The sequence below is a fragment of the Salmo salar genome, chromosome 23, assembly GCF_965601325.2.
Source record: "Salmo salar chromosome 23, fSalSal1, whole genome shotgun sequence".
NCBI classification, from domain to species: Eukaryota; Metazoa; Chordata; class Actinopteri; order Salmoniformes; family Salmonidae; genus Salmo; species Salmo salar.
In genome coordinates this window covers 28,488,352-28,507,044 of record NC_138313.1, presented here as the reverse complement: position 1 = coordinate 28,507,044, position 18,693 = coordinate 28,488,352, and the positions used below count along the sequence as shown (strand labels likewise).

The following is an 18,693-nucleotide window of genomic DNA, read 5'->3' as shown; positions in this document are numbered from 1 at the left end:
CTAGCTCTTATCAATCGCTCTTATCAAGTTGTAAATTCCAGTGCATGGAGAATGCTGTTATTTCTATCAGAAAAAAATAAAGTACTTTTAGGGCTGAATTTATTTTGGGCCCGCGCTACAGACTGCGATATCGGTCTGCTAATATAGGACTAGTAAAGCCCCAGTGCATTACTTTGGGAAAAAATATTTTGTTAATTTATTTGATTAAAAACTACATTTAATTCAGATTTTTCAGAGGGTGCTTTAGTGCCCTCAGCACCCCTACTTCCCACGGCTATGTAATGCTCCATTTACAGCACTTAACTCGGGTCGGTATCGGGGCCAAGCTGAATCAGTTCAAAGGACGTTGTTTCAGCTAAGTGAATAATAACACAGAGACATATGATGTTTAATATTATGGAGTGATATCACAGAAAGGCTCAAAATGAGAAATGATGCAAAAGATACCACTACCTTCTATGTCTGCAATGGGAACTGGGTCAGCAGCTCCTGTGAACATCTTCAGAGAGAGGTAAAGAACATATGAAAGTCAATTTGAGGATGACAATGAGGTTGTTTTGTCTTCCTCTAAGCAACGTTGTGGGTCAGGGTGAAGAGTACGGTTTCTATCCTTCTCACATTCACAAAGACCATCTTCTCATGGAATTAAAGAGGAAATACAGGAGGCAGACAGAGAGTCTTCTTGAACTGTCCCATGATGCAGACACTGAGGCATATGTCTTCCTGATTGGGTAATACAACCTGGACAAGTAATCTGTAATCAAACAAATCAACTGTAGATCGCTAACGTTACAAGGCTAATGTTAGCTACATAGCTATTGCTTGCTTTGTGCAATAAGTTGCTAGGTAGGAGCTACAGTGCTTGCAAGCTTGTAGTTCTAAAAGCCAGAAAGAAGTTACCTCTGATTCGTTCAGCCATCCCTATGGCAAAAATGAATGGGGAAAGAATAGGAGACCTTTTACATAATAGCAGTCAGATAACATGACCTTTGTGAATTATTTAATTTATGTGTTTTTTATTATTGCATAAACTCTTCAGAATTCACAAAAAGTGATGTTAGCTGATGAAGATTATCTCATAGAACAAAATGTATAAGATCTCCTAAACCTGTGTTTACCAGAGACCTTATTTTCAGCGTTTATCCAAAACCCAACCATTTTCCTCATAGGCTTTGCTCAACGAACCATGGCAGAATTAGTGCCTACAAAAAGACGGCATTACTATGTATTAGCTAGTTAGAGACAAACCAGAAGAGAACCACGGTACTGCAGGCATTGTTTCCAGAAAGCAGCATCCCGCATTTTAGTGAATGGGGAAATCTTTGTGGTCAGTGTTTGTGGATGTAAAAACAATTACAAACGCAATCATGGTACCAATAATTGCTTATAGTTCACAAGATGTTCTTCCTTGATCCGATTACTTTAAAATCACACACAAAGGATAATTTAGTTGCCAAAGGAAGCCTGCAGTACCTTAGTCAGCCTTCAATTTGATAGAGTCAATGAGAGTGGGCAGCACTGAGCTAGCCTGCAACGTCACTTCCTAGAGTAGTTCAAACTGCGCATGGGAGGTCTTCAAGAACTCCTCCATGTAGCAAGATGGTGACACGCTGAAATTACACTTCTTGATCTTCAAATGTTTATTTTTATTTCTTTATTTCTTTATTTTATTTATTTTTCTTTATTTATTTTGTATTTTTAAATTTTTATTATGAACACAACAAATACAACAAAAAAAAGAAATATACAAACAATAGTACAAAACCTAACAGACAGGGGTATTACATATCAAGATTCATTTTCAATTTGTTAAATACTTTTATGGTGCGTATTGCTTTTTTGTTTTTACATTTACTGATCATTTCAAAATAATATTTCAATTCTATCTTAAATAATGTGAAGAGGGGTTTGTTCTCTGCCCACTTCATTTTATGGACAAAGAATCTTCCATGAAAGATAAACAAATTAACAATGAAAGTTAAATCAGGGTCCATATCATTTGGTTCAAAATAAAACACAATATCAGAATCTTTCAAATTTAACATTAATAGTTGTTTCTTTTCAAATAAAATATTTTAGCTCACACCAAAATCTTCTGACATAAGAGCAGTCCCAAAATAAATGGTCAAGAGTCTCTGGGTCACAACCACAAAATACACATTTGTTATCAATAGCTATTTTAAATCTGTGTGTAATAAAGGTCTTTACAGGGTAGATTCTATGAATGAGTTTGTATGATACTTCTTTCACCTTATTAGATATACAATATTTACCAGATAGCAACGAAACTTTGTTCCAGGTCACTTGTCCTAGGGCTGCATTCCAGTACATTTTAGCAGAGGGAATAGTAACATATTGACATAGATTCCTTATATACATGTTATTACATTTATAGTTTAAAATGTCAATTCCTTCTAGCTGTATTGAGGCTACAAAATCCTCAACAGTTGCACTTGGAGTATTGTTATATTCTCCTAAAAGAAGAATAGCACCTTTAGGGACGGCTCTAACAACAATGTGATACTCCTCAGGAGTGAATGTAACATTGTGTGTTCTAATAAATTCTGGATAATCATATAGTTGTCCGTCAGTAATTGTTTAACCCAAATAATGTTGTTGTCAAACCAGTTCTGGAAAAACAAAGACTTGTTTTTGTATTTTATGTCTTTAATATTCCAGATTGTATACCTATGAGGGGAAAAATTGTGTTTGTACATGAGGTTCCAAGTTAGAAGTACTTGTTTATGAAAGTTTGCAAGCTTAATATGGATTTTACCCAAATCAAAGTTGCATTTGAGCTGATCTTCAAATGTGCCACTGAGCATTCTCATAGGAAAAGATGGGGTGACGTCATCAATGGCTTTGTCCATTTTTTTTACAGTCCATGAAACAAACCCAATGGGCTGGCAAGCTAGCTATTTCGCTTGGGAGTTTACTTTTGTTCACAGTGGGAGTAGTTGGCTGCATATGTTTTAGGCTTTACTAGTGTGTGTAATAGTGTATATTGATGGTTGGAAGATAGATAGCAAGCTAACGTTTGCTAGCTAACGTTAACTACGTAGCTGAGTGGCAAATATTATTGAGTGGGTTATTATTAGCATTATGGATGAAGTAAAAACTTATTGAGAATAAATAACATATCAGGTTGTACTTATATAGTATGCTTACTTATTTTCTTGTGTTCTTGTTATTTTTATTTCTCTTGTGTTTTCATTGTACCTTGTGTTATTTGTAGTATTACATTGTTATTGATTACTGCATTGTTGGGTTTAGAGCTTACAAGAAAGGCATTTCACTGTACTTGTGCAAGTGACATTGAAACTTAAAACTACTTACAGCTTGGATTTCCATTTGCACCGTGAATTTCAGGGCTTTCTGAGACATTTTGGAGGAGGAAAGCTTATTTTGAGGCATCAACCCACCCATTTTCAAACATCGTTGTCATATCTGCCAAACACCAACAGGAAGCAGTGATCTTGGTGGTCATGTGACTCTTGAGGGAAAAGAACTGGAATTCAATCAAATCTTCATTCCATAGACTGTGCTCAGTGGATGCAACAAAAGTATAAAACCATTTATTGGGCAGATTGAGAATCAATAGAATTTTCTAATTTACGATGTCCTGACAAACAATAGACCAAGGCCTGCAGAGCGATAAAATAAGAGGATTTTATATCCCATCACGTATGTATATTATTTTTGTAATGCTTGGACAGAAGTATTTGGAGTAATTTTGGAGCAAGCGACAGAGAATAACGGCTCTAGAATCAAGATAAAGCTTAAAATGATAGCAGCACAGTGGAGACTATGCTCTTTGAATAGAATTAAGCATTTTCCTGTGTGTGTGTGTGTGTGTGTGTGTGTGTGTGTGTGTGTGTGTGTGTGGGTGTGTGTGTGTGTGTGTGTGCATGCGTGTGCATGACCCTGCACATGTGTGCGTGTCTTTGTTACTGCATGTCTGTAAGGGGGAGCCATAAGTCTATAGGGGGAACAGGTGTTGTATGTCAAATGAATGAAGCTTTACACATTAGCTACAAAGTTTACTACCTGTGAAAGAGAGAACGATGTGCTAACATACGCTACAGTGTTGGCCAGGGCAAAGTCTGACAGTAAAAGCATCAAAAGACAAATGTCGTTTGTCATTCTCATTCAGCCTCTCCATCTTCTCGTCAACCATGTAAAAGTAATTTGTTTATGCTGTTATGCTGAGTGATTGCCTCACTTCTTCCAAATGACTGGTCTGAAAAAATACATGTTGTTCTTCACGCTTCACTTGACTAATATATCATTCTCTCTCGCTCTCCTACTTATGCCTTTGTATTGAGCAAATCCCATGGATGGTGTTTTACAAAATGCAGTGAAAAAGAAACCTCAGTGCTCTGAACAGATAGGTTGAATAGATGTTTACATTGCAGTAAGAAAGGGAAGTGAATGGGTATCAGTGAATTTGACGCATTAAATTCATACTTGAGATGCCCACCATTTTCTATAGGGATTTAAAATACATTCATTTAATTGTATTATCCATGAAATGACTTCATTTTAAATCAAATTGAATCCAAGTCTGTTTCTTTTAATCACAAACACCTGTGTAAACTAATACACTAACTGTGACTGAACATTAATTTGACAAACTTACAAATGTGTGTTATATTTTATAGTTTTTATCAACACAATACTTAGATACTGATAAGGTAGTGACTAAACAAAAATGGGTTACCCCTCCCATTCCAAATAATGTATGATAGAGAGAGGCAAGATAAACACACAATAAGTTACATACAAGAGAAAACACATGCACTTATTTACAATGACATACATAAATACATTTGAATAAAAAGCAACACCTAAAATGGAAAAAGCACATTGTGGTAATATATAAGAATGACATATGAAGTCCTCCAATGGACCATGAGATGTATATGTGTCAGCTTGATCGGTCCCATACATTTCATACAAAGTCAGAGAAACTTGCTCTAATGAAGTCCCATGGGTAAATGTCCTTCAATTAACATGCTATCCAAACGTGATCCTTTGTGAAAAGGAGTCCTTTATCTCAGGCTGGGGCATCTAATTTTCATGAGGGCTGTGTGGATATAGAATAGGCCTGTGAGTCCGGAGCCCCTATACAGTAGTCAGACTGGACTGGTGTTACCAGTATGTTGTGGCGCTGCCTGGTGTCTAGTAGTCTTATCTTTAAGTCCCAGGTTCTTCCTCTCTGCTCCTCTTTCACCCCCCGAGGTCTTCTCGTTCCCAATTCCATTCCCCTGTTGACCCTGGGACAATACCTCTGTACTGAGGACACAAAAACACAAACATTAATGAATATTATCAAGTTAAACAAAAAGGATGTAAACTGACCAGTTATAGAAATGTGTCATTAAAAACATGACCTGTTGATGGGATTTGTGGTTTGTGGTTTCTTGTCATCGATGAAGTTGTTGTGCTTGTAGTAGTCGAGGAAAGTGCGGGCAACATTTCTTCCCAGATTCATGTCTGAGGGGACCGTGTTAAGGTTATATTCTATAACATGAACATGTGGCGCTGTTGACCTTTAGTTTAGTCAACCATAAGGCCATTTCTGGAGTTACAAAGCCTCTAAATCCGGCCTCCGACACTCTACTATTCATTTAAAAAATAAAACCCTAGTTTCTTCCTCACAGAATGAATAGAACCATTTGCAGTAAATAACTAAGCAATAACCAGTAGAGAAATGTGGTACATAAATGACCAGTATACAACACACTGTGTTCCACACTAAGTGAGGGTAAATCAACTGCATTTCAGTCTGGTCAGCCAAAAACACCAAGGGGGAAGGCATCACATAGCAACAATTACTTACCACCTAGGCTTTATTTAAATGAATAAGTCTAGCGCCAACCACATTATGGAGGACATCAATAACTTGAGACACTCCATCATTAAAACTGTGTGGCCATTCTGCATGCTGTTGCCATGACGCTGGGCTGGATTAGACAGCAAACACAAATAATAACAAGATGATTTAGATTAAGGAAAAATATAAAAAACAGTAAACAAACACTGTGGTCAATCTGGATGAATCAGCCGTACACACATAAACAATATTATGCCAATACGGAAAACAATAAGAGAAACATTTCCTCGTGTACAATTATAATTCATAGGACCAGAGCTCATGAAAAAACTACAATAAATCCATAGACTATCAGAGACTATCAGAGATGAACACGGAGGTTCAGGTGCTTTGTTATTACGAATGTGTTCTTTACCAGACAGACAAATGATAAAATGTCACAGAGACATAATCGTTCACCTCTTGTTGTCATTTCCTTGTTGATGTTCAGATTTGACTTGTCTGTCACACCTCTGTGATTGAAACAAGTGCCCGTGAAAAAAATATATAAAGAAAGTGATTCAGTCGTTTGTCTTTTTTTCAATTTCTGTCAACGGTCAGAATTTACCCATTAAACATAAATCGTAGGCCCTATAGGTGAAATTCTATTACCCAAAGCAGTTAACTCATAAAAAAAAATCCATCCTTGGGCTGAATGGAGTGTCTGGGTGGAGGTCCATGCCTTTCTTGTAAGTGAACACATATGCACACGCACACGCACGCACGCACACACAGACACACACACACTATTTTAGGTTCCAAAAGGGTTCTTTGCAGAGGGATAGGGTTCTACCAAGAACTGTTTTCATCCTAAAAACCGTTTTTGGAAGAAAGGGTTCTTTGGTGAATGTTTGGAAGGCAAGAGGGATTCTTTGGAAGGTAAGAACGGTTCGGCATAGAACTCTTCTGAATCTGAATACGTTTTATTGTAATTTTTCTTCTTACTTTTAGAAAGGAGTTTGAGTAATCTGATACATTTAATTAAAAGAAGTGTGAGAATGTTTTAAACTTTACCTACATTATGGGAATATTTGTGCATGAATCTGGTATTCCCTTAATCGTTTTATATATACCCTACTGGGATAGTTGATATCTTTGGTGAAAAGCATGAGCTGGCACAAACCCAAAAAGTTAGTAGAGTTGCTGACTAACGGCGAGTAAACTGTAGGCTATAAAAATAGAGTCGCAAAAGTGTTCAGAACCCTTGGATTTCTTAACATTTTATTGTTTTACAAAGTGGGATTAAAATGGATTCAATTGTCATATTTTGGTCAACAATCTACACAAAATATTGAGTAATGTCAAAGTGGAAGATTTTTTTAAAGATGTATTAAAATGTCTTGAAAAATATATAGTTGTTGCATAACTATTCAGCCACTTTGTATGGCAATCCTAAATTAGTTCAGGAGTAAAATTTGTCTTAATAAATCACATAAAAAGCTACATGGACTCACTGTGTGTGAAATAGGGGTTGAGATGATTTTTGACACAATACCCAATAATGTAAAGCAAAAACAGTTTTTTTGAAATTTTTGCAAAAAACTGAAATATCACATTTACGTAAGTCTTCAGACCCTTTACTCAGTACTTTGTTGAAGCACCTTTAGCAGCGATTACAGCCTTGAGTCTTCTTGGGTATGACGCTACAAGCTTGACACACCTGTATTTGGGGAGTTTCACCCACTCTTCTCTGCAGATCCTCTCAAGCTCTGTCAGGTTGGATGGGGAGCGTTGCTGCACAGCTATTTTCAGGTCTCTCCAAAGATGTTCGATCGGGTTCAAGTCCGGGCTCTGGCTGGGCAACTCAAGGACATTCAGAGACTTGCCCCAAAGCCACTCTTGCAGTTAATTCAGAAAGTATTCAGACCCTTTGACTTTTTCAAAATGTTGTTACGCTACAGCCTTGTTTTAAAATGGATTTAATAAATGTTTTCCCTAATCAATCTATAGACAATACCTCATAATGACAATGCAAAAACAGGTTTTTAGAATTTTTTGCAAATGTATTAAAAATCTAAATCTGAAATATCACATTTACATGAGTATTTGGACCAATACTTTGTTGAAGCACCTTTGGCAGCGATGACAGCATTGATTCTTCTTGGGTATGACGCTAATGTCACGGCTGTCGGAAGGATCGGACCAAAATGCAGCATGGTTGTAGTTCCACATATTTATTTATGTCACGGGTGTCGTAGGGTAGAGACCAAGACGCAGCGGGAAAATGTACACTCATCTTTTTATTTGGTGAAGAAGGAAAACACATATAACGTATACAAACCACAAACGAACTGGACAGTCTTGTCAGGCAAACAGCTAAACAAGAACAATCTCCCACAAAATCCCATGAAAAACAAACTCCTAATTATAGGACCTTCAATCAGAGGCAACAATAACCAGCTGCCTCCAATTGAAGGTCCAACCCCAATTAACTAAAAATAGAACTACAAAAGACTAGATAGAACATAGAAATATACTAACATAGAACAATGACTAACAAACCCCGGACTAATAAATCAAATACCCCCTCTACCTAAACACATACACAAAACACACCCTGAACCACATAAAACAAACACCCCCTGCCACGTCCTGACCAAACTACAATAACAAATAACCCCTATACTGGTCAGGACGTGACAATTTATCCATGAAACATAATGCAATACACCAAATACTTGAAATAACAAAACAACAAACCGTGACGCAGAGAGAAAACACATTACTCAAAATATAATCACCCACAAAACCCAGGAAGAAAAACCCCTACTTAAATATGATCTCCAATCAGAGGTAACGAGGACCAGCTGTCTCCAATTGGAGATCAACCCCCCCAAAAAACAACATAGAAATAGAAAAACTAGAACTTAAACATAGAAATAGAAAACATAGAAAAACACAAAACACCCCCTGTCACACCCTGACCTACTCTACTATAGAAAATGACATCTTACTAGGGTCAAGATGTGACAGCTAAAAGCTTGGCACACCTGTATTTGGGAAGTTTCTCCCATTCTTCTCTGCAGATCCTCTCAAGCTCTGTAAGGATGGATGGGGAGCTTCGCTCCACAGCTATTTTCAGGTCTCTCTAGTGGTTAGAGCGTTGGGTCAGTAACCGAAAGGTTGCTAGATCGAATCCCCGAGCTGACAAGGTAAAAATCTGTCATTCTGCCCCTGAACAAGGCAGTTCCTAGGCTGTCATTGTAAATAATAATTTGTTCTTAACTGACTTGCTGATAAAATAATTTATATGTCTGAGGTTTTGACTAAAGTATTCCACTCTGAAATCATAACTTTGTGAAATGTATTAGAATTATAAGACTATAATAATGTGTTAAAAACTATAATCCAATACTGGGGGGGGGGGGGGTCCGTAATGACCCCAGGTATATGTGACCACTACCAAAGTAAACTATTTCATGATAAGACCTAACCGTTAAACTGGTCAAGATACATTGGACGGGCGAATGCTCTGAGATCTAACGGATAACTGATCTAGAGTATATTAGCGGGAGACACAGATTGTGATACACATAGAAGTTTTAAATTGAATTAGAGTTTTAAAAGCACACACATAGAATTGGAAGATAATTATTTGCGTGTGAGATCGATATATTGATCAGTCAACAGTCACAAGAAACAACAGGAAAATAAGTATAACTTATGGTCGTATACGTGTGAGATATGAATAATGTGTCAGGATCCATACGAATAATTATTCTTCAATTCTAGGTTAAGGATAACAGTGGTAAATAGCACACATATAGAGATTAACCTGTTATGGCTAGGGGGCAGTATTTTCACGGCTGGATAAAAAACGTACCCGATTTAATCTGATTATTACTCCTGCCCAGAAACTAGAATATGCATATAATTATTAGCTTTGGATAGAAAACACTCCAAAGTTTCTAAAACTGTTTGAATGGTGTCTGTGAGTATAACAGAACTCATTTGGCAGGCCAAAACCTGAGAAGATTCTGTACAGGAAGTACCCTGTCTGACCATTTCTTGGCCTTCTTTGTCATCTCTATCCATTACAAAGGATCTCTGCTCTTACGTGACACTTCCTACGGCTGCCATGGGCGCTCAGAGCCCGGGAAAAAGCTGAATGACGTAATTCAAAGCCCTGGCTGAAACACACGAGCGCTTTTGCTAAGTGGTCTATCAGAGGACAAAGGGCTTAGGCGCGTGCACTGGCCGCCCCCGTCTTTCTCTTTTTCCCTCTATTTACCGAAAAGCAGATTCCCGGTCGGAATATTATCGCTTTTTTACGAGATAAATTGCATAAAAATTGATTTTAAACAGCGGTTGACATGCTTCGAAGTACGGTAATGGAATATTTAGAATTTTTTTGTCACGAAATGCGCCATGCACCGATTTACCATTTCGGATAGTGTCTAGAACGCACGAACAAAACGCCGCTATTTGGATATAACGATGGATTATTTGGGACCAAACCAACATTTGTTATTGAAGTAGAAGTCCTGGGAGTGCATTCTGACGAAGAACAGGAAAGGTAATAACATTTTTCTTATAGTAAATCTGATTTTGGTGAAGGCTAAACTTGCCGGGTGTCTAAATAGCTAGCCCGTGATGGCTGGGCTATGTACTTAGAATATTGCAAAATGTGCTTTCACCAAAAAGCTATTTTAAAATCGGACATATCGAGTGCATAGAGGAGTTCTGTATCTATAATTCTTAAAATAATTGTTATGCTTTTTGTGAACGTTTATCGTGAGTAATTTAGTAAATTGTTAGTAAATTCCCCGGAAGTTTGCGGGGGGTATGCTAGTTCTGAACGTCACATGCTAATGTAAAAAGCTGGTTTTTGATATAAATATGAACTTGATTGAACAAAACATGCATGTATTGTATAACATAATGTCCTAGGATTGTCATCTGATGAAGATCATCAAAGGTTAGTGCTGCATTTAGCTGTCTTCTGGGTTTTTGTGACATTATATGCTAGCTTGAAAAATGGGTGTCTGATTATTTCTGGCTGGGTACTCTGCTGACATAATCTAATGTTTTGCTTTCGCTGTAAAGCCTTTTTGAAATCGGACAGTGTGGTTAGATTAACGAGAGTCTTGTCTTTAAAATGCTGTAAAATAGTCATATGTTTGAAAAATGGAAGTTTTCGGATTTTAGAGGAATTTGTATTTCGTGCCACGCCCATCATTGGATATTGGAGCAGGTGTTCCGCTAGCGGAACATCTAGATGTAAGAGGTTAATAGCAAGTAGACACAGATTGTGAGAAGGAGCATAATAACTACGATAGTAATTGAACGAACATGAGTAGTAAATCCTCTCAGACGGAAAGGACTCCCAAGGCCCCCACAGAGACACAGAAAGGAGAACAGGATTTAGTAAACTTATTGAGAAAGTGGACAGAGGTGCAGAAAGGGAGGAAGTAGAGAAAACTGGATAGAGACAGTCAAAAGAAAGGGGGAAATAGATGCTTTAACTGTCACAAACCGGGTCATTTTGCTAGAGAGCGCGTTGGTGGTTCAGCGGTAGAATTCTCGCCTGACATGCGGGAGGCTCGGGTTCGTTTCTCAGCCTATGCATCAGTGGATTAAAATTTGAGTTGCTGATTGTCATTCAACTGTTGGTATGTTTTGCCTGGAAAGATACGGTTGTTAGTGGTTGTTTAAGATATAAACCGAACGTTTGATAGCTTGTTTAGTTTAAATTGAAAGACGAATGCATTCAAAATAATAGCGAGGCTGTCACGATTGTCGTAAGGAGTGGACCAAAACGCAGCGGGAAAATGTATACTCATCTTCTTTATTATTTGAAGAAGGAAAACAAAATAGACACGTATACAAAACAAACGACTCCAAACAGTCCCGTCAGGTGTAACAAACACTAAACCAGGAAATAACTACCCACAAACCCCCATAGAACAAACACCCCTATAAATAAGACCTTCAATCAGAGGCAACGAGAAGCAGCTGCCTCCAATTGAAGGTCAACCCAATAAACGCCACATAGAAATAGACCACCTAGAAATAACATAGAAATACACTAACATAGAACATAACCCAAACAACCCCGAAATACCCTAAACAAACACCCCCTGCCACGCCCTGACCAAACTACAATAACAAACAGCCCCTTTACTGGTCAGGACGTGACAGAGGTGAATTCATTAAAGTACATTGTCTGTTGTCTAAATGGCCTGCTGAGAGGACATATAGAGAATGGGAGTTGTAATGAAGTATTTTATAAATTTGCCGATTTACATGGTACATTTAAAGTCGTAGACATTTCATAAGTGTGAAGCCGAAAGAGAGGAGAAAGTTGTAACATGTTTTAATCTTACGATAGAGGTAAGGCAGAACGTTGTTTGCGCGCTCGCTGGGATATATATATTGGCTGTAAAGCGGTTCAGGTTTGGATAGTTGAATCGTCAAAGCTTTGTGATAGTTTCTGGTTATTGATTCTTGGTTTGATTGTTTAGTAACACCAGTGAATTGAACAGGAAGTGAATGAATTCTAACATTATAATCTGTTTCCATTACGTGGAACAATGTCAGGTCAGGAAAGTGGATTGCAGGTTGAGTTAATTTTATTTTACAGGGACAGTGCACATCAATCACAGTTGTGTGTGTCTAATGGCAGAGTATTCCTATCAAACACTTTGAGAGCCTGTTTGCAGACAGACTGAAGGGGTTTTAATGTTGTAAAGCAAGCTTGGGCCAAACTAGTCAAGGAGTATATTAGGTATGGGAGTTTCATAGATTTAAAGTACAGTATTGTATCCAAGGGCAGCGCATGTTCAATCACATAACCATTGAGGAAGTTTAAAACTAATGATTGGGGGGAGTACAATGGAATTATAAGTATTATTAGGTTTTGTTTGTAGTCAACTTTTGGATTTTTGAATCGGTGTAGTAAAATGAAATGCTGACCAAGGGGTTGTTTTTTTGGGGAAAAGGAGTGCTTCATTGTCTCTCATTGGAATGTTTCCCAGACCCACGATTTCTTAAAGGGGTATACACACATATGGAATCTTAGAAGTTACACACACATGGAATCGTTTAAGTTTTGTTTTCTGAGTTTTAATTAAACACGTGAAGTCTTTGGATACGGGAAATGGTCTGGGAACCTGGGATCCAAAATGTGTGATGCTTTTTCCTTCATTTGTCTAATGTAGTAAGAAACACGGTTCTGAAAGGGTGGTATGACTTTTGACTTCTGTCATGACTTTCCTTTGTGGTCTGATCAGCCTCATTGAAAAGCCATTTGGATAGTGAATTTAAGGTAATTTGTATTACTAATTTTAGGGAAATTTGTATAACTGATAATGATGATGGAGTTTAAAGTTCTTAGACATATTTGTAATTTGAACCAATGAGAAGACTGAAAGGGCAAAGCCTTAGACTAAGGGTAGTCTTCCTTAAGTCTATTTTCCTAGAACCATAAGGGTACAATGATTTTTCTTTGTGGAATTGTTCAGATTAGTGATTTTGATCTGATTATGTTATTTGAATATCTTTTGACCAGTAGTAGTATTCTTATACATTATCTAGCTAAGTTTAAATTCCCTTAGGTAGTCAGCTGTTGTTGTATTCAGTGGAAGAGATTTAACACAACAAGGCGGTGGAATCGATATAATAGTATTATTATATTTTGTTGTTGAATAAGGTTATAATCTTAGCAAGAAAAGTTAAATAATGGTAAGACTTAGGTTAAGTGTTTAGGACATATTCTAAACCAACAGGACAGGGATATATGACATCCGTGGTGATCCAGGATCATAGAGAGTATCAGATAAACTTACTTAACTATGCAATAATCTTGATATTACTACCATAGACATGTTGATTTTTCAAAAAATCCAGGAGTGCAACCAGGGAGACAGTGAGACATTTAGTCAATATTTGGAAACAACCCATATTTGATACTGACTGTTATGAGAAAAAGCGACAGACAGATAGAAGGAAGGGCAGACGGAGAAGTCCTCCCCTGCACTGCCGAGACCTTGATGGTTTGGGAGTAGCAGGAGGAGACCATAAGCCAGGAAGAGAAGATAGAAGTGACACAGAAGGGTTCGATAGTACCTTTGGGAAATGGAAGAATGTTGTAATCACTGTATTGTGGGCTGCTTTCACCTGTATGAGTGTGTTAGTACTGTGTGGATGTTGTCTTGTCCCATGTGTGAGAGGTTTAATCACCAGAACTCTGGAGAGATCGATAGCGGAGCAGATGGTGAGATACGGACCGATTCCAAGTTCAGACCAGTGGGACGACAAATACCTACCGCCGAGCCCGGTGGAGGATTCATACAATTACGAGGAAGACTGTTTCTTTAAATGAAGATTATAACGAAAATCCTAACCCGAAGAGTTATGATTGGAGCTAGGCTTAGAACAGTTATCGATAAGTATGTGATGACAGTATATGCATTTGTTTTCTTTGATGTCCTGAATTAGTTTCATTTTGTGTTACATTTATGAATCCAATAAAAATAGATGTGTAATAGTGTGTGTGAAATATTTAGTCAATAGGGAGAATTGATAAAATAATTTATATGTCTGAGGTTTTGACTAAAGTATTCCACTCTGAAACCATATAACTTTGTGATATGTATTAGAATTATAAGACTAAAATAATGTGTTAAAAACTATAATCCAATACTGTGTGTGAGTAGACTGTTTAAGACTAAGACACTGTTACTATTTCAAAATGAACAGGCCATAGTTGATAAGACGACCTTGTGAAAGTGACAGGAAAATGGGCCTCCCTAAGTTAGGGAGGGGAACAACTGCCCGAAAATGGCTAGGCTGGCAAAAGATAAGGAGACAGGTGGTATGTGTACTGTGGAAAAATACAGCTGCCTAAAGCGGGGTGGAGTTCTCTACTGATGTGAGTTAATTTGTGTGTGTGTGTGTGTGTGTGGTAATATAAAAGGCTGTGCGCATTGCATGAATTTTAGAGCTCTCGTAAATAAATATCCTGATTATTGTAGGCTGGGTCTCAGTCTGTTTCCTTCAACCGGAGCCTTACACCTTCTGGTATACAAACTGAGTAGTTCAATTGAAGTTCGGTTTAAGAACATTTCCCGTATCACTTGCCTAGTTAAATAAAGGTTAAATAAAATAAAAAATAAAAATTCAGAAACTTGTCCTGAAGCCACTCATGCGCTGTCTTGGCTGTGTGCTTAGGAATGTTGTCCTGTTGCCCCAGTGTGAGGGCTCTGGAGCAAGTTTTCATCAAGGATCTCTCTGTACTTTGCTCTGTTCATAATTTCCTCAACCCTGACTAGTCTCCATGATGCTGCCACCACAGGGATGGTGCCAGGTTTCCTCCAGACGTGAAGCTTGGCATTCAAGCCGAAGAGTTCAATCTAGGTTTCATCAGACCAGAGAATCTTGTTTCTCATGGTCTGAGAGTAATTTAGGTGGCTTTTGGCAAACTCCAAGTGAGCTGTCATGTGCTTTTTACTGAGGAGTGGCTTCTGTCTGGCCACTTTACAATAAAGGCCTGATTGGTGGAGTGCTGCAGAGATGGGTGTCCTTCTGGAAGGTTCTCCCATCTCAACAGAGGAACTCTGGAGCTCTGTCAGAGTGACCATCAGGTTCTTGGTCACCTCCCTGACCAAGGCCCTTCTCCCTCGATTGCTCAGTTTGACCGGGCGGCCATCTCTAGGAAGAGTCTTGGTGGTTCCAAATGTCTTCCATTTAAGAATAATGGAGGCCACTGTGTTCTTGAGGACCTTCAATGCTGCAGACATTTTTTGTTACCCTTCCCGAGATCTGTGCCTCGACACAATCCTGTCTCAGGTCTCTACGGACAATTCCTTCAACCTCATGGCTTGGTTTTTGCTCTGACATTTAACTGTGGGACCGTATATAGACAGGTGGGTGCCTTTCCAAATCTTGTCCAATCAATTGAACTTACCACAGATAGACTCCAATCAAGTTGTAGAAACATCTCAAGGATGATCAATGGGAACAGGATGCACCTGAGCTGAATTCCGAGTCTCATAGCAAAGGTTCTGAATACTTACAGTACCAGTCAAAAGTTTGGAGACACCTACTAATTCCAGGGTTATTTATTTTTACTATTTTCTACATTGTAGAATAATAGTGAAGACATCAAAACTATGAAATAACATATATGGAATCATGTAGTAACCAAAAAAGTGTTAAACAAATCAAAATATATTTGAGATTTGAGATTCTTCAAAGTAGCCACCCTTGATGACAGCTTTACACTCTCTTGGAATTATCTCAACCAGCTTCATGTGGTAGTCACCTAGAATGCATTTCAATTAACAGGTGTGCCTGGTTAAAAGTTAATTTGTGGAATTTCTTTCCTTCTTAATGCGTATGAGCCAATCAGTGGTGTTGTGACAAGGTAGAGGTAGTATACAGAAGATAGCCCTATTTGGTAAAAGACCAAGTCCATATTATGGCAAGAACAGCTCAAATAAGCAAAGAGAAACGACAGACCACAATTACTTTAAGACATGGTCAGTCAATCCAGAAAATGTCAAGAACTTTGAATGTTTCTTCAAGTGCAGCCGCAAAAACCATCAAGCGTTATGATATAACTGGCTCTCATGAGGACCGCCACTGGAAAGGAAGAACCAGAGTTACCTCTGCTGCAGAGGATAAGTTCATTAGAGTTACCATTCCCAGAAATTGCAGCCCAAATAAATGTTTCACCGAGTTCAAGTAACAGACACATCTCAACATCAACTGTTCAGAGGAGACTGAGTGAATCAGGCCTTCACTGTCGAATTGCTGCAATGAAACCACGACTAAAGGACACCAATAAGAATAAGAGACTTGCTTGGGCCAAGAAACATGAGCAATGGACATGAAACCAGTGGAAATCTGTCCTTTGGTCTGGAGTACAAATTGGAGATGTTTGGGTCCAACCGCTTTGTCTTTGTGAGACGTAGAGTATATGGATGATCTCTGTATATGTGGTTCCCACGGTGAGGTGTGATGGTGTGCTTTGCTGGTGACAATGTCAGTGATTTATTTAGAATTCAAGGCAAACGTAACCAGCATGGCTACCACAACATTCAGCAGTGATATGCCATCCCATCTGGTTAGTGCTTAGAGGGACTATAATTTGTTTTTCAACAGGACAATGACCCAAAACACACATCCAGGCTGTGTAAGGGATATTTGACCATGAAAGAGAGTGATGGAGTGCTTCATCAGACGACCTGCCCTTCACAATCACCCGACCTCAACCCAATTTAGATGGTTTGGGATGAGTTGGACCGCAGAGTGAAGGAAAAGCAGCCAACAAGTGCTCAGCATATGTGGGAACTCCATTAAGACTGTTGGAAAAACATGCCTCAGGAAGCTGGTTGATGGAATGCCAAGAGTGTGCAAAGCTGTCATCAAGGCAAAGGGTGGCTACTTTGAAGAATCGAAAGTATTAAATACATATTAATTTGCTTAACACTTTTTTGGGTACTACATGATTCCATATGTGTTATTTCATAGTTTTGATGTTTTCACTATTATTCTACAATGTAGAATTCGTGAGGAAAATGTTTTATTTAACAATTTTAGAATAAGTCTGTAAAGCAACAAAATGTGGAAAAAGGGAAGGGGTCTGAATACTTTCCGAATGCACTGTATTTACATTCCTTTTTACTTACACGTATGTTGAATTCTTCATGTTGATGTTGGTTTTAAGTTTTGGCTGACTTTTCTTAGCAGATGTACAATCATCGCGAATTGAATTATGGGGCATTTCAGGCCCCGGAGTAAAAATAATTGTACACTCGCAAACTCGATCACAAACGACGGCTGAGGGGCTTACGTTGGCAACTTCCCTTGTTTAGCTAATTGTTTGGACTGACGGCAAAGAAGGACGTGGGGATTCCGCCAAGGGCATAAGGCGAGTGTAAGTGGAGGAGGGTGTGTCTTATGTGTTTGAAACGCAGCCTAGGTGAAAAATCTGGCGACGTACCCTTGAGCAAGGCACTTAACCCTATTTGCTCCTGTAAGTCGCTAGATAAGCGTCTGTTAAAATGTAAGAAGGCACTGTGACGCCAAAACAAAATTACTGGCAGCTTATATATAGAGTGTGTTACTCTTTACTTTTAAGGACTATAGTTGATATCTTTGCCATGATTTCTGTCTTTCAAATGAACATTTTCTGTAATTTTATTGACCAGAGAGTAAGAGAATAGAAGGGCATCTGAGTGACCCTGACCCTGCCATTGTATGGCACACAGCTAATTGGCCAGTGTTAGCTAGTGTTTTTCAGTGTAACATTTTTACTGTTGATTGAGGAGTTACATTAACACTCAGTAACTCAGTGGTGTAAAATAACCCCAGTGTTGGTGCTAATAACCAGAGTTGAGTGTAATTGTGTCACTCATTGTGTAATTGTATCACTCAAAACCACACCCATTGTCATCATATTTCCCAGCATGCTCAATTGCAGGTTGATTTTCAGAATTGTTGTCAATATCTGTGTTTTTGCATGTGCATTGATTGGTTGAGTCATCTTATGCAACACAAAGATAAATACAATTACATTTTTCTAAACTAATCCAATCGGTAAGCAGTTTTACTGCACCACTTGCCTGGATTCCAAAATGACATTGTAAGCCAGAATAATGTGATTTGCAGGCCTGATGTGGTCTGTAAACTAGGAGTTTCAGAAAGCTGTTGTAACGTGCGTCGTATAGAGGGGACAAAGGCGCGGCGTGTTGAGTGCTCATGATTATTATTTTAATGAAAAATAAACACTTTTACAAAGAAACAAAACAACAGCAAACAGTTCCGTCAGGCAGCAGACAACAAAACGGAAAACAACTACCCACAAAACACAA

At 38.3% G+C, this 18,693-nt stretch overlaps 1 protein-coding gene across 1 annotated transcript in view; it reads right to left on the bottom strand.

Moving 5' to 3' along the window:
* Window positions 1-4,618: 4,618 nt before the first annotated feature.
* The window catches only part of LOC100286605 (cytosolic carboxypeptidase 6), a 471,389-nt gene continuing 457,314 nt past the window's right edge, over window positions 4,619-18,693 (bottom strand). The window contains exons 12-13 of the mRNA XM_014169493.3: window positions 5,394-5,496; window positions 4,619-5,295 (exon numbers count right to left, since the gene is read on the bottom strand). Coding sequence (XP_014024968.1) covers window positions 5,136-5,295; window positions 5,394-5,496 — 263 coding nt within the window. The 3' untranslated portion in view covers window positions 4,619-5,135. The remainder of the gene's footprint in view (window positions 5,296-5,393; window positions 5,497-18,693) is intronic.